The sequence below is a fragment of the Bufo gargarizans genome, chromosome 2, assembly GCF_014858855.1.
Source record: "Bufo gargarizans isolate SCDJY-AF-19 chromosome 2, ASM1485885v1, whole genome shotgun sequence".
In the NCBI taxonomy this organism is placed as follows: Eukaryota; Metazoa; Chordata; class Amphibia; order Anura; family Bufonidae; genus Bufo; species Bufo gargarizans.
The window spans coordinates 587,181,657-587,198,485 of NC_058081.1; the positions used below are offsets into that span (position 1 = coordinate 587,181,657).

The 16,829-nt window shown below is 46.4% G+C and overlaps 1 protein-coding gene across 1 annotated transcript in view; it reads right to left on the reverse strand.

The window, feature by feature from the left end:
- The window catches only part of PLCH2 (phospholipase C eta 2), a 730,017-nt gene that overhangs the window by 238,823 nt on the left and 474,365 nt on the right, over positions 1–16,829 (reverse strand). Inside the window, exon 3 of the mRNA XM_044281842.1 lies at positions 14,617–14,763. Within this exon, the coding sequence (XP_044137777.1) occupies positions 14,617–14,763 (147 nt within the window). The remainder of the gene's footprint in view (positions 1–14,616; positions 14,764–16,829) is intronic.

Sequence of the window (16,829 nt, forward strand, 5' to 3'; positions counted from 1 at the left end):
GCGGTGAAAGACATAGAATGCACTGACGCACAACCACTTATGTTTCCTGATGATGAGGACATGGGAATACCACCTCAGCATGTCTCTGATGATGACGAAACACAGGTGCCAACTGCTGCGTCTTTCTGCAGTGTGCAGACTGAACAGGAGGTCAGGGATCAAGACTGGGTGGAAGACGATGCAGGGGACGATGAGGTCCTAGACCCCACATGGAATGAAGGTCGTGCCACTGACTTTCACAGTTCGGAGGAAGAGGCAGTGGTGAGACCGAGCCAACAGCGTAGCAAAAGAGGGAGCAGTGGGCAAAAGCAGAACACCCGCCGCCAAGAGACTCCGCCTGCTACTGACCGCCGCCATCTGGGACCGAGCACCCCAAAGGCAGCTTCAAGGAGTTCCCTGGCATGGCACTTCTTCAAACAATGTGCTGACGACAAGACCCGAGTGGTTTGCACGCTGTGCCATCAGAGCCTGAAGCGAGGCATTAACGTTCTGAACCTGAGCACAACCTGCATGCAGGTGCCTGGTCATGCAAAGCATGAACTGCAGTGGAGTAAACACCTTAAAACCAAGGAAGTCACTCAGGCTCCCCCTGCTACCTCTTCTGCTGCTGCCGCCTTGGCCTATTCTGCTGCTGCCGCCTCGGCCTCTTCCTCCGCCTCTGGAGGAACGTTGGCACCTGCCGCCCAGCAAACAGGGGATGTACCACCAACACCACCACCACCACCTCCGTCACCAAGCGTCTCAACCATGTCACACGCCAGCGTTCAGCTCTCCATCTCACAAACATTTGATAGAAAGCGTAAATTCCCACCTAGCCACCCTCGATCCCTGGCCCTGAATGCCAGCATTTCTAAACTACTGGCCTATGAAATGCTGTCATTTAGGCTGGTGGACACAGACAGCTTCAAACAGCTCATGTCGCTTGCTGTCCCACAGTATGTTGTTCCCAGCCGGCACTACTTCTCCAAGAGAGCCGTGCCTTCCCTGCACAACCAAGTATCCGATAAAATCAAGTGTGCACTGCGCAACGCCATCTGTGGCAAGGTCCACCTAACCACAGATACGTGGACCAGTAAGCACGGCCAGGGACGCTATATCTCCCTAACTGCACACTGGGTAAATGTAGTGGCAGCTGGGCCCCAGGCGGAGAGCTGTTTGGCGCACGTCCTTCCGCCGCCAAGGATCGCAGGGCAACATTCTTTGCCTCCTGTTGCCACCTCCTCCTTCTCGGCTTCCTCCTCCTCTTCTTCCACCTGCTCATCCAGTCAGCCACACACCTTCACCACCAACTTCAGCACAGCCCGGGGTAAACGTCAGCAGGCCATTCTGAAACTCATATGTTTGGGGGACAGGCCCCACACCGCACAGGAGTTGTGGCGGGGTATAGAACAACAGACCGACGAGTGGTTGCTGCCGGTGAGCCTCAAGCCCGGCCTGGTGGTGTGTGATAATGGGCGAAATCTCGTTGCAGCTCTGGGACTAGCCAATTTGACGCACATCCCTTGCTTGGCGCATGTGCTGAATTTGGTGGTGCAGAAGTTCATTCACAACTACCCCGACATGTCAGAGCTGCTGCATAAAGTGCGGGCCGTCTGTTCGCGCTTCCGGCGTTCACATCCTGCTGCTGCTCGCCTGTCTGCGCTACAGCGTAACTTCGGCCTTCCCGCTCACCGCCTCATATGCGACGTGCCCACCAGGTGGAACTCCACCTTGCACATGCTGGACAGACTGTGCGAGCAGCAGCAGGCCATAGTGGAGTTTCAGCTGCAGCACGCACGGGTCAGTCGCACTACAGAACAGCACCACTTCACCACCAATGACTGGGCCTCCATGCGAGACCTGTGTGCCCTGTTGCGCTGTTTCGAGTACTCCACCAACATGGCCAGTGGCGATGACACCGTTATCAGCGTTACAATACCACTTCTATGTCTCCTTGAGAAAACACTTAGGGCGATGATGGAAGAGGAGGTGGCCCAGGAGGAGGAGGAGGAGGAGGAGGAGGAAGAGGGGTCATTTTTAGCACTTTCAGGCCAGTCTCTTCGAAGTGACTCAGAGGGAGGTTTTTGGCAACAGCAGAGGCCAGGTACAAATGTGGCCAGCCAGGGCCCACTACTGGAGGACGAGGAGGACGAGGATGAGGAGGAGGTGGAGGAGGATGAGGATGAGGCATGGTCACAGCGGGGTGGCACCCAACGCAGCTCGGGTCCATCACTGGTGCGTGGCTGGGGGGAAAGGCAGGACGATGACGATACGCCTCCCACAGAGGACAGCTTGTCCTTACCCCTGGGCAGCCTGGCACACATGAGCGACTACATGCTGCAGTGCCTGCGCAACGACAGCAGAGTTGCCCACATTTTAACCTGTGCGGACTACTGGGTTGCCACCCTGCTGGATCCACGCTACAAAGACAATGTGCCCACCTTACTTCCTGCACTGGAGCGTGATAGGAAGATGCGCGAGTACAAGCGCACGTTGGTAGACGCGCTACTGAGAGCATTCCCAAATGTCACAGGGGAACAAGTGGAAGCCCAAGGCCAAGGCAGAGGAGGAGCAAGAGGTCGCCAAGGCAGCTGTGTCACGGCCAGCTCCTCTGAGGGCAGGGTTAGCATGGCAGAGATGTGGAAAACTTTTGTCAACACGCCACAGCTAACTGCACCACCACCTGATACGCAACGTGTTAGCAGGAGGCAACATTTCACTAACATGGTGGAACAGTACGTGTGCACACCCCTCCACGTACTGACTGATGGTTCGGCCCCATTCAACTTCTGGGTCTCTAAATTGTCCACGTGGCCAGAGCTAGCCTTTTATGCCTTGGAGGTGCTGGCCTGCCCGGCAGCCAGCGTTTTGTCTGAACGTGTATTCAGCACGGCAGGGGGCGTCATTACAGACAAACGCAGCCGCCTGTCTACAGCCAATGTGGACAAGCTGACGTTCATAAAAATGAACCAGGCATGGATCCCACAGGACCTGTCCGTCCCTTGTCCAGATTAGACATTAACTACCTCCCCATAACCATATATTATTGGACTCCAGGGCACTTCCTCATTCAATCCTATTTTTATTTTCATTTTACCATTATATTGCGAGGCTACCCAAAGTTGAATGAACCTCTCCTCTGCCTGTGTGCTAGGCCTAAATATATGCCAATGGACTGTTGCAGTGGTGGCTGACGTGAAGCCTCATTCTCTGCTATGACATGCAGACTGATTCTCTGCTGACATGAAGACAGATTCTCTGTTACGGGACCTCCCTCCTCTGCCTGGGTGCTGGGCCTAAATATATGCCAATGGACTGTTGCAGTGGTGGCTGACATGAAGCCTGATTCTCTGCTATGACATGCAGACTAATTCTCTGCTGACATGAAGCCAGATTGTCTGTTACGGGACCTCTCTCCTCTGCCTGGGTGCTGGGCCTAAATTTATGACAATGGACTGTTGCAGTGGTGGCTGACGTGAAGCCTGATTCTCTGCTATGACATGCAGACTGATTCTCTGCTGACATGAAGCCAGATTGTCTGTTACGGGACCTCTCTGCTCTGCCTGTGTGCTAGGCCTAAATATATGCCAATGGACTGTTGCAGTGGTGGCTGACGTGAAGCCTGATTCTCTGCTATGACATGCAGACTGATTCTCTGCTGACATGAAGCCAGATTGTCTGTTACGGGACCTCTCTGCTCTGCCTGTGTGCTAGGCCTAAATATATGCCAATGGACTGTTGCAGTGGTGGGTGACGTGAAGCCTCATTCTCTGCTATGACATGCAGACTGATTCTCTGCTGACATGAAGACAGATTCTCTGTTACGGGACCTCCCTCCTCTGCCTGGGTGCTGGGCCTAAATATATGCCAATGGACTGTTGCAGTGGTGGCTGACATGAAGCCTGATTCTCTGCTATGACATGCAGACTAATTCTCTGCTGACATGAAGCCAGATTGTCTGTTACGGGACCTCTCTCCTCTGCCTGGGTGCTGGGCCTAAATTTATGACAATGGACTGTTGCAGTGGTGGCTGACGTGAAGCCTGATTCTCTGCTATGACATGCAGACTGATTCTCTGCTGACATGAAGCCAGATTGTCTGTTACGGGACCTCTCTGCTCTGCCTGTGTGCTAGGCCTAAATATATGCCAATCGACTGTTGCAGTGGTGGGTGACGTGAAGCCTCATTCTCTGCTATGACATGCAGACTGATTCTCTGCTGACATGAAGACAGATTCTCTGTTACGGGACCTCCCTCCTCTGCCTGGGTGCTGGGCCTAAATATATGCCAATGGACTGTTGCAGTGGTGGCTGACATGAAGCCTGATTCTCTGCTATGACATGCAGACTAATTCTCTGCTGACATGAAGCCAGATTGTCTGTTACGGGACCTCTCTCCTCTGCCTGGGTGCTGGGCCTAAATTTATGACAATGGACTGTTGCAGTGGTGGCTGACGTGAAGCCTGATTCTCTGCTATGACATGCAGACTGATTCTCTGCTGACATGAAGCCAGATTGTCTGTTACGGGACCTCTCTGCTCTGCCTGTGTGCTAGGCCTAAATATATGCCAATGGACTGTTGCAGTGGTGGCTGACGTGAAGCCTGATTCTCTGCTATGACATGCAGACTGATTCTCTGCTGACATGAAGCCAGATTGTCTGTTACGGGACCTCTCTGCTCTGCCTGTGTGCTAGGCCTAAATATATGCCAATGGACTGTTGCAGTGGTGGGTGACGTGAAGCCTCATTCTCTGCTATGACATGCAGACTGATTCTCTGCTGACATGAAGACAGATTCTCTGTTACGGGACCTCCCTCCTCTGCCTGGGTGCTGGGCCTAAATATATGCCAATGGACTGTTGCAGTGGTGGCTGACATGAAGCCTGATTCTCTGCTATGACATGCAGACTAATTCTCTGCTGACATGAAGCCAGATTGTCTGTTACGGGACCTCTCTCCTCTGCCTGGGTGCTGGGCCTAAATTTATGACAATGGACTGTTGCAGTGGTGGCTGACGTGAAGCCTGATTCTCTGCTATGACATGCAGACTGATTCTCTGCTGACATGAAGCCAGATTGTCTGTTACGGGACCTCTCTGCTCTGCCTGTGTGCTAGGCCTAAATATATGCCAATGGACTGTTGCAGTGGTGGGTGACGTGAAGCCTCATTCTCTGCTATGACATGCAGACTGATTCTCTGCTGACATGAAGACAGATTCTCTGTTACGGGACCTCCCTCCTCTGCCTGGGTGCTGGGCCTAAATATATGCCAATGGACTGTTGCAGTGGTGGCTGACATGAAGCCTGATTCTCTGCTATGACATGCAGACTAATTCTCTGCTGACATGAAGCCAGATTGTCTGTTACGGGACCTCTCTCCTCTGCCTGGGTGCTGGGCCTAAATTTATGACAATGGACTGTTGCAGTGGTGGCTGACGTGAAGCCTGATTCTCTGCTATGACATGCAGACTGATTCTCTGCTGACATGAAGCCAGATTGTCTGTTACGGGACCTCTCTGCTCTGCCTGTGTGCTAGGCCTAAATATATGCCAATGGACTGTTGCAGTGGTGGCTGACGTGAAGCCTCATTCTCTGCTATGACATGCAGACTGATTCTCTGCTGACATGAAGCCAGATTGTCTGTTACGGGACCTCTCTGCTCTGCCTGTGTGCTAGGCCTAAATATATGCCAATGGACTGTTGCAGTGGTGGGTGACGTGAAGCCTCATTCTCTGCTATGACATGCAGACTGATTCTCTGCTGACATGAAGCCAGATTCTCTGTTACGGGACCTCTCTGCTCTGCCTGTGTGCTAGGCCTAAATATATGCCAATGGACTGTTGCAGTGGTGGCTGACGTGAAGCCTCATTCTCTGCTATGACATGCAGACTAATTCTCTGCTGACATGAAGACAGATTCTCTGTTACGGGACCTCTCTCCTCTGCCTGGGTGCCGGGGCCTAAATATCTGAGAATGGACTGTTCCAGTGGTGGGTGACGGGAAGCCAGATTCTCTGCTATGGAACCTCTCTCCAATTGATTTTGGTTAATTTTTATTTATTTAATTTTTATTTTAATTCATTTCCCTATCCACATTTGTTTGCAGGGGATTTACCTACATGTTGCTGCCTTTTGCAGCCCTCTAGCTCTTTCCTGGGCTGTTTTACAGCCTTTTTAGTGCCGAAAAGTTCGGGTCCCCATTGACTTCAATGGGGTTCGGGTTCGGGACGAAGTTCGGATCGGGTTCGGATCCCGAACCCGAACATTTCCGGGATGTTCGGCCGAACTTCTCGAACCCGAACATCCAGGTGTTCGCTCAACTCTACTCCTTAGTTTGAGATAAAGCCAGTCGGACGTTTATTCATAACTTCCAGCTATCTGCAACATCATCTGTGACACTGTGATTGTCTATGGTTGTGACTTATATGAAGATCAGATCACATTTTATGACCAATTTGTGCAGAAATCCATATCATTCCAAAGGGTTCACATACTTTTTCTTGCAACTGTATATACACACACACACATTTATTTATTTTTTCCCTTCATCCTCCTTCATTATTTTTTTAATTATTTATTTATAATTTCCTGGACCCAGAGAGCAGTAATGTTAATTTTTATCAATGAGACATCTGTTTCTCTTGCTTTAGGCTACACTTGTGCTCCAGGCAATGAAATCTTAAAAGGCAATTGTGTCAATGGCCTGATGCTGCATGATGATACAGAAACAGGGCCGATAGAGGATCTGCTGTGACCTACATGGCAAATGCTTAATTTTTACATGATTCCCAGATAGCGGGGACAAGTGGGGATAATGAGATGGATAATTCTCTAAAGCATATCTGCAGTAAAGAATAATAAAAATAAAACATGACTGCTGCTGAATCATTAAATGCTGTCTCTCTATTGAGAACACCGGCGGTTTCACTCCAGACATCCCCCGTCTTTAGGTGTCTAGGACAAGAAGCAGCTGTCTGACAGGACCCGTCAGCCGTCCATAAAAACGCCAGAAAAAAAAATTTGTTTTCTTTTAATGTTACATGATTTTTTATGGTGGCTCTTAAGTTTTATTTTTATTTTTGTGTTTTCTTTTAAAAATGGTGGCGTAGATGATGTAAAGTTAGACAGGCGGTCTAGACCTGCACCAGATTGATCGCAGGGGCTCTGGCTGGATGATCAATGTGGTGCAGGTATAGACACTTTTCTCTGACTCTATACTAACTATTGGATGGCTTACTTTGAGACACAGATTTTTATCCCAGAATTGTGGAACAATAGCAGATCGTAGGCACCGTCCCTTCTGCTTAACCCCACTTCTTTTTTGTGTATGTTGAAAAAAGTGTAGAAAAGCTAGATGCGCCAAATCAGGCCACTTTAACGCAAACACAATAGTAAATCTGGACCAGTGCCTTAGTACATACATTTTTGTGCCTCTTTTTGCAAGACATGCATTTTTAAGTAGGAAACTACGAACCCCCGCTGATGTCACTTCTTCTGTAGTTCTCTATATAAAAAAAATTTGCTTAAAAAAGGTCATAGCATGTTGCAAAAACACCACTAAAAACGCATTTGTGTACTGCATTTCGAGGATGCGGCATTTTTTGAACAAAAAAAATAAAACTATGAAAGAAAAAGAGCACTGCAAAACCACAAAAATCAGCAAAAAAAAAATGCTTGCGATTTTCACGCAGCCCCATTTACTTCTATGGGGCCTGCGTTGTGTGAAAAACGCACAATATAGAACATGCTGCGATACAAGCGATGCGTGAAAATCACTGCTCGTGTGCACAGCCCCATAGAAATGAATGAGTCCGGATTCAGTGCGGGTGCAATGCGTTCACCTCACGCATTGCACCCGTGCGGAAAACTCGCCCGTGTGAAAGAGGCCTAAGTGTTTTCCGGTCCGCAAACCAAGGATCCCCAAAAAAGGGATACTGGCCGTTTGAGTCCCACACTTTCCCATACCACATGTCCTGCACTATTGTAAAAATGCCTATTCTTGTCTGCAAAACGGGCAAGACTAGGACATGTTCTATCTTTTTGCAAAATAAAAGGTATTTACAGCATTTTGCCAGTGGTTTAGTTTCCTAACCAATCACCTTCATGGTCTGTCTTCTAGGCCAACCACTGAACCCGCACCGGTAAAAGATTCATGGGAAGGGAGGCTGTGCATGCATAATCACCCTCCATTGAATCCTATAGGGGATTCACTTTCCACAATTACCTATGTTATAGAACAAACCCGTTTTATATAGCCTGTACTAGACTGCCAGTAACTACGTTTTCTAGGTTATAAACCAGTCACCGGAAGATTGCTTAATTTTTTTTCTACACACGTCCATAAATTGTCCATTTACCAGAGTACTGTACTTTGTTCTACTTTAGATGCAATTATTAGCTTGGAAAATACCATCTAATGATATATAACCTAGATGTGGTGCACATCCTTGTTATATAAATGCTCCAGTTGTGAAATGTTCTACTTACGTCATTGTAACGGCTCCCCCTGGGGTTTAATTTGTATAGTTATGTTCACGTCCACCTGCTGAGGTGGTTGCACATGCTCAGTTCCATCCTTTAACTGCCACCAGCCATGTCTACTATTAGAAGCAGTGACATTTATAGGGAAAACTACAGCAGAATGGACATACCCCCTGAGCTGCAGCAAAAAGAACACCCCCTTGAGCCGCCATCCTGAAGCGAATCTAGTATAACAATTAGAGCAACGAATGGGGAGATCTCTGTATCCATGTAAGGTACAGGCCCGGGTCTAGCTTTGTCATAAAAGGTATTGTCATGTACTATATGTCGTCTGATTTTTACTGTATGATAAAAGGACCTCTTCTTCTCATAGGAGTCGCATTCAATATGCAGTACAGACCAAAAGTTTGGACACACGTTCTCATTCAAAGAGTTTTCTTTAATTTCATGACTATGAAAATTGTAGATTCACACTGAAGGCATCAAAACTATGAATTAACACGTGGAATTATATACATAACAAAAAAGTGTGAAACAACTGAAAATATGACATTCTAGGTTCTTCAAAGTAGCCACCTTTTGCTTTAATTACTGCTTTGCACACTCTTGGCATTCTCTTGATGAGCTTCAAGAGGTAGTCACCTGAAATGGTCTTCCAACAGTCTTGAAGTAGTTCGCAGAGATGCTTAGCACTTGTTGGCCCTTTTGCCTTCACTCTGCGGTCCAGCTCACCTCAAACCATCTCAATTGGGTTCAGGTCCGGTGACTGTGGAGGCCAGGTCATCTGGCGCAGCACCCAATCACCCTCCTTCATGGTCAAATAGCCCTTACACAGCCTGGAGGTGTGTTTGGGGTCATTGTCCTGTTGAAAAATAAATGATGGTCCAACTAAACGCAAACCGGATGGAATAGCATGCAGCTGCAAGATGTAGCCATGCTGGTTCAGTATGCCTTCAATTTTGAATAAATCCCCAACATGTCACCAGCAAAGCACCCCCACACCATCACACCTCCTCCTCCATGCTTCACGGTGGGAACCAGGCATGTAGAGTCCATCCGTTCACCTTTTCTGCGTCGCACAAAGACACGGTGGTTGGAACCAAAGATCTCAAATTTGGACTCCTCAGACCAAAGCACAGATTTCCACTGGTCTAATGTCCATTCCTTGTGTTCTTTAGCCCAAACAAGTCTCCTCTGCTTGTTGCCTGTCCTTAGCAGTGGTTTCCTAGCAGATATTCTAACATGAAGGCCTGATTCACACAGTCTCCTCTTAACAGTTGTTCTAGAGATGTGTCTGCTGCTAGAACTAAGTGTGGCATTGACCTGGTCTCTAATCTGAGCTGCTGTTAACCTGCGATTTCTGAGGCTGGTGACTCGGATGAACTTATCCTCCGCAGCAGAGGTGACTCTTGGTCTTCCTTTCCTGGGGCGGTCCACATGTGAGCCAGTTTCTTTGTAGCGCTTGATGGTTTTTGTGACTGCACTTGGGGACACTTTCAAAGTTTTCCCAATTTTTCGGACTGACTGACCTTCATTTCTTAAAGTAATGATGGCCACTCGTTTTTCTTTACTTAGCTGCTTTTTTCTTGCCATAATGCAAATTCTAACAGTCTATTCAGTAGGACTATCAGCTGTGTATCCACCTGACTTCTCCACAACACAACTAATGGTCCCAACCCCATTTATAAGGCAAGAAATCCCACTTATTAAACCTGACAGGGCACACCTGTGAAGTGAAAACCATTTCAGGTGACTACCTCTTGAAGCTCATCAATAGAATGCCAAGAGCGTGCAAAGCAGTAATCAAAGCAGAAGGTGGCTACTTTGAAGAACCTAGAATATGAAATTTTCTGTTTCACACTTTTTTGTTATGTACAGTACAGACCAAAAGTTTGGACACACCTTCTCATTCAAAGAGTTTTCTTTATTTTCATGACTATGAAAATTGTAGATTCACACTGAAGGCATCAAAACTATGAATTAACACATGTGGAATTAAATACATAACAAAAAAGTGTGAAACAACTGAAAATATGTAATATTCTAGGTTCTTCAAAGTAGCCACCTTTTTGCTTTGATTACTGCTTTGCACACTCTGGGCATTCTCTTGATGAGCTTCAAGAGGTAGTCACCTGAAATGGTTTTCACTTCACAGGTGTGCCCTGTCAGGTTTAATAAGTGGGATTTCTTGCCTTATAAATGGGGTTGGGACCATCAGTTGCGTTGTGGAGAAGTCAGGTGGATACACAGCTGATAGTCCTACTGAATAGACTGTTAGAATTTGTATTATGGCAAGAAAAAAGCAGCTAGGTAAAGAAAAACGAGTGGCAATCATTACTTTAAGAAATGAAGGTCAGTCAGTCTGAAAAATTGGGAAAACTTTGAAAGTGTCCCCAAGTGCAGTCCCAAAAACCATCAAGCGCTACAAAGAAACTGGCTCACATGCGGACCGCCCCAGGAAAGGAAGACCAAGAGTCACCTCTGCTGCGGAGGATAAGTTCATCCGAGTCACCAGCCTCAGAAATCGCAGGTTAACAGCAGCTCAGATTAGAGACCAGGTCAATGCCACACAGAGTTCTAGCAGCAGACACATCTCTAGAAGAACTGTTAAGAGGAGACTGTGTGAATCAGGCCTTCATGATAGAATATCTGCTAGGAAACCACTGCTAAGGACAGGCAACAAGCAGAAGAGACTTGTTTGGGCTAAAGAACACAAGGAATGGACATTAGACCAGAGGAAATCTGTGCTTTGGTCTGATGAGTCCAAATTTGATATCTTTGGTTCCAACCACCGTGTCTTTGTGCGACACAGAAAAGGTGAACGGATGGACTCTACATGCCTGGTTTCCACCGTGAAGCATGGAGGAAAAGGTGTGATGGTGTGGGGGTGCTTTGCTGGTGACACTGTTGGGGATTTATTCAAAATTGAAGGCATACTGAACCAGCATGGCTACCACAGCATCTTGCAGCGGCATGCTTTTCCATCTGGTTTGCGTTTAGTTGGACCATCATTTATTTTTCAACAGGACAATGACCCCAAACACACCTCCAGGCTGTGTAAGGGATATTTGACCATGAAGGAGAGTGATGGGGGGCTGCGCCAGATGACCTGGCCTCCACAGTCACCGGACCTGAAAAAGGGCCAACAAGTGCTAAGCATCTCTGGGAACTCCTTCAAGACTGTTGGAAGACCATTTCAGGTGACTACTTCTTGAAGCTCATCAAGAGAATGCCAAGAGCAAGCAAAGCAGTAATCAAAGCAAAGGTGGCTACTTTGAAGAACCTAGAATATGACATATTTTCAGTTGTTTCACACTTTTTTGTTATGTATATAATTCCACATGTGTTAATTCATAGTTTTGATGCCTTCAGTGTGAATCTACAATTTTCATAGTCATGAAAATAAAGAAAACTCTTTGAATGAGAAGGTGTGTCCAAACTTTTGGTCTGTACTGTATATAATTCCACATGTGTTAATTCATAGTTTTGATGCCTTCAGTGTGAATCTACAATTTTCATAGTCATGAAAATAAAGAAAACTCTTTGAATGAGAAGGTGTGTCCAAACTTTTGGTCTGTACTGTACATAGAAGTGTTCCTAGAGAGAGTAGGACAGCCCCAGAAGGTTTATTTTCATTATATTTAGCTACTTCCTTTGGTTAATTCATTTGGAATTTGGAGGAAAACAGAAGAAGCTGGAGTAAACTCAGGTGATTTTGTCAAGAATACTGTCATTTCTGCAAAACTCATGCAGATGTGTTATACATATTATTGTCATCTTTTTTTTAATACTTTTCCATGGCAAACCACCTAACCCTTAAGGTGTTACCTATCAATAAAAACTGATGCTTCACCCTTCAAATAGGCCATGAGTATCACATGGGAATCTAACAAGCTGACCGAAGAGCCTGGGGTGCATCATCAGCTGATTGGCAGGGGTACAGGGAAACATACCCCTACCAATCTGATCTTGATGGCCAATCCTAAGTGTCACCTTCTGGAGGCCCAAGGCAGACCTTCGGGACATGTTGCAAACAGGACACAGGCAAAATTCAGACCAGGGACCAACAGAATACTTTATTACACATGTAATAAAATAACATGACAGTAAAGCAAGTTAAGCAATAGTGGTAGCACTACCACAGAACCATGTGCACAAGCAGACCAGAGGCAAAACCCAGAAGGCAGAGAGCCAGTTAGCCCCGTTCTTCACAAAGCCCCTGGTGATGGGGATGAACTGGGCCGCACCTCCAGGAAGGTACCGGTACACTTGGCCCCTACCTGCAGAGAACCACAGACACAGGACTGGATCCCGAACAAACTCAAGACATGGATCAGACAACAAGACAAATGGGAACCAGCACAGAAGCAGATGCCTGGACCCCAAGCGGAATGGAAGCATGGAGGTCACAAGAAGAGCTGCACACAGACTAGAGATCCTCCCTCCGGAGAACCCAGGAGCCCTCTAACGAAGGCAGGACATACACAGCACAGGAAAAGAAGCAGTAAAGCACTGCAGGTTAGATAGGATCGGAAGCAGTAGGCACTGCCAGGCTGGACATGGAACAGGCAGGATCAGAAGCAGTTTAGCACTGCCAAGCTATCAGATGTAGTTAAAGCACTGCTAGGCTAAATATGGAACAGAGTGGATCAGACACAAAACAAGTAAAGAATATCCGGCAAGGCCAAGGATAACAACATCAACAAAACCAGAACAGGTACAGAAGATCAGACAAGGCATGGACATCAACAACACCATCAATGCATTACCAGGCAACACTACACAAAAGGGCAGATGGAAACCCCCCTGGGACAGCAGCAAGGTGCAACATCCAGCAAGGCAGAAGATAGACTGACCCCAAACCCCGCAGCTCACAGATAGAAATCGCTCCGATAACGAGGGCAACTGTTAAGACACACCCAGGAACAGATCAAGAAATGTTAACCTCATCAGAACCAGCATTAACAAGGAGCACTAAACAGCATTGCAGAACCAGCATACATGGGAACACCCACAACCAGCACACAAAGCTCATGCAGCCAGCCTGCACGACACCGATGACAGGAACCACAAAGATGCAGACACGGGGAGTACTCACATTCACAAGCAATAGTTCACACAAGACACCGCAGACAGGATGCAGCCCCAAGCAACCAGCATACACAGGAGTCAGCCTGCAGCCAGTATTCAAGAGGGCATGCAGCCAGTCTACACGGCCACAACCATCACAGTGAACCGCACCGTGACACTAAGGATAGGCAATCAATTTCGTATTCATTGAAAGATGAAAAACGGAACCTCATCTAGTGGTCTCAATTATAAGTAATTTTATTAAAAAAAATATTTATGGAACCTGCAATAATTACAGATGAGTGTACCAATGAATAGCAACAAAATGTCCTATCTAGCATAGTGATTTATTTTTTACTCTTTTAAAAAGACAACCCTCGTCCATAAGTCCTGCTTAGGAACCCAACTCTATGAGCGATGAGCCGGTCTATGGTTGCTGTTTAAAGGGGTTTTCCAAGATTTTTTAAAATTATGACCTATCCTCTGGAGTTGGACCACCACTGATTAGATACTGATGACCTATCTAGAAAATATGTAACCAGGATAAAGGTCTCAGAGCACCATGTAACACTAGATTTCTTTGTAGTGCTGCTGTAGTGAAAATGTATGGCTGTCCACAAATTTCCCTCACAATATCAGTTGATTGCCAGGGTGAATTCCATTCAAAAGAGGTTATCCTGATGAGACCACTTTAAAGGTCCCTTTCAGACGAGTAAGTTCCATGCTCCGGACTCCAATACATTCCAGAACTGTAAGGGTTACATAGCATCATAGATCTATGTAATCTTATGCGACCCCGTCAGTGCTGGGAGGTGAGGACGGGAGCTGCCGCATACTCAAACTGCAAGTCTGGAGCGTGGAATTCGCTCATCTTAAAGGTGCCTAAACGGTGAAGATTACAGAAAAACATGTTCCGCAGACTTACGTCAGTGCTTCTTACACAATGGGAAATTATTCTTATTGTCCGATTCCACAACATTGGCGGTCAATCTTTTGCAGGGTAGGTTAAATTTGTGACTGAAAATATCACATATAAAAAGCATTCTATGCATTTGACATTTAGATTACATCAAACAGATAGTATCTTACTCTTGGCTTTTTCATTCTTCCTCGAAGGTCTCCAGCGGATACAAGATTTGTGTTCATCCAGGTAGTAGAAACGAACCAAACCTTTGGAGCTACCACGTAGTTTGATCATCTGAGTACCAGCTTGCATAGAACTCATACATCTTTCCACTGCAAGAAAAAGCAAAGCCACCGCATTACAAGATTTGAAGATGCGTTTACAATAGAGGATGGATGAAGACAGCAAGTTAACGGATTTCAATGACTTCGCTTAGTAAAATCAGTAAATCATACCCCAGATCTTTAAAAGGGGTTTTCCGGTAATATTGATTGTTAAGCAAGTACCTGCAACCTGCCCCCTTAAATAGAAGATTCATACTTACCGCTCCTACAAGCTGTCTTCAGCTCCAGGTCTCGGCACGGTTTATATCCAGCAGTGCATCGGTATGGGCACATGCACCAATGAAGCCAGTCATTAGCTTGAGAGGTGTATATGACCATGCCCATGTCTGAAGTAAACAGTACGGGTACCAGAAGATAAAGACAGTGGAAGCAGCGTGGAGGACCAGAGTGGCATGGAGCAGGTAGGTATGAATCTTCAAATTCAGGGGGCAGGCTGCAGGCGCTTGCTTAAAAAAAAAAAAAAATATTACCAGAAAACCTCTAATATTAAACCTCTAAAATTAATCCTAAACCTAATGCATTGAAATACCGGATCCATCTCTCTTCTGTGTTATCTGGAAAAACGGATCCGGTATTTATTTATTTTTTTATGTGAAAAGGTCTGCGCATGCGCCGACCAGAAAACCAGATCCATCAATGCGGCAATGTCCTGAACACTTGGTACCGGATCGGGCATTAATATATTTCAATCCGGCAAGCGTTCTGGAATTTTGGCAGGAGAAAATACCGCAGCATGCGGCAGTATTTTCTACAGCCAAATACCATAAAAGGGACGGAACCGAAGACATCATGATGCATACTGAACGGATTGTTTTCCATTCAGAAAGCATTAGGACAAAACTGAAGCGTTTTTTTTCCGGTATTGAGCCCCTATGATGGAACTCAATACCAGAAAACTTTAATGCTAGTGTGAAAGTAGCCTTAACGACCTATCCTAAGGATACGTCATCCATATCAGATCCTCGGGGGCGTGACTTCCAGCATCCATGCCAATCAGTAGTTTTTATTAGCTGCAGTACTAAACGCCACCTCTCTGTACACTGTGTAGTGGCCATGTATAGTTATTGCAGTGCTGCTCCTATTCACTTGAACGGGAGCAGGGCTACAGTACCCAGGCATGCACCTGCGTCAGTGCGCACCTGTAAGGCACACAGGGCTCAAGCAGGGTAGCACTGAAGCCAGACGCTATACTCCCAGCGTCACTGTGCAGGTTCGCAGAGTGAGAGAGTGCATCCGCGTGATTTGTCTCGAGGCTAGGGGAGGATGTTGTCACTGCTCTGAAATGTCAATCAAGGGGTAGGGGCTAGAAGAGGGCCCGGCAAACTTTTGACTTGAAGGATGCAAAAGCCAGCCTCCTTGACTTCAAAGTGCTTATTAGCATACATCAGGAGAGTGGAATAAAGTTGATTTTCTCTGCAACCATGAAACACAAAAGCAGAGTAATGGCACCATGGGGGATAATATGCCTGAAATAGTAAGGTAATGTGCATAGTTAACTGTTGAATATCTGGATGTCAGGTTCCCTTTACGCAGCTCTTCCTTCTCCTTCCCTGGATTAAAATGATATATACAAAAGAGGCAAATAAAAAAAAAAAAGAAAATATAAAAACTTCAACAAGATGGAAATTTATTCCAGTTTCACATGATTGCTTTAATCCCCTTGATGTGTACTGATGTATGAAAACACTGGCGCTTGATGTGCCAGAGCCTCAGTAGGTCGCAGAAGAATCACAGCTCTCAGCTCTTGGCTAAAAACCTCATGTCTCAAAGCCAATGTGCTGTACCTCTATATCAGAGATTGGGGGAGGACGCTCTGAGCTCCGCTAAACAGCAGTTTGGCTTCATGGACTCAGTAGGGAAGAGCTGAATTTTAAGTGTATCTCACCCTCCCAACCAGATCAAGGAGGATAATTCATTATGTTACAAAGTTTTAATTTATTGGAAATGGAAGCTCCTCGCAACAGTGGGTGCACTCCATCTGCGTGGCAAGCTACAAAAAAGGAGCAAACACTGACATACGTGTGAGATTATATATACACTGTACGTTATTTTTT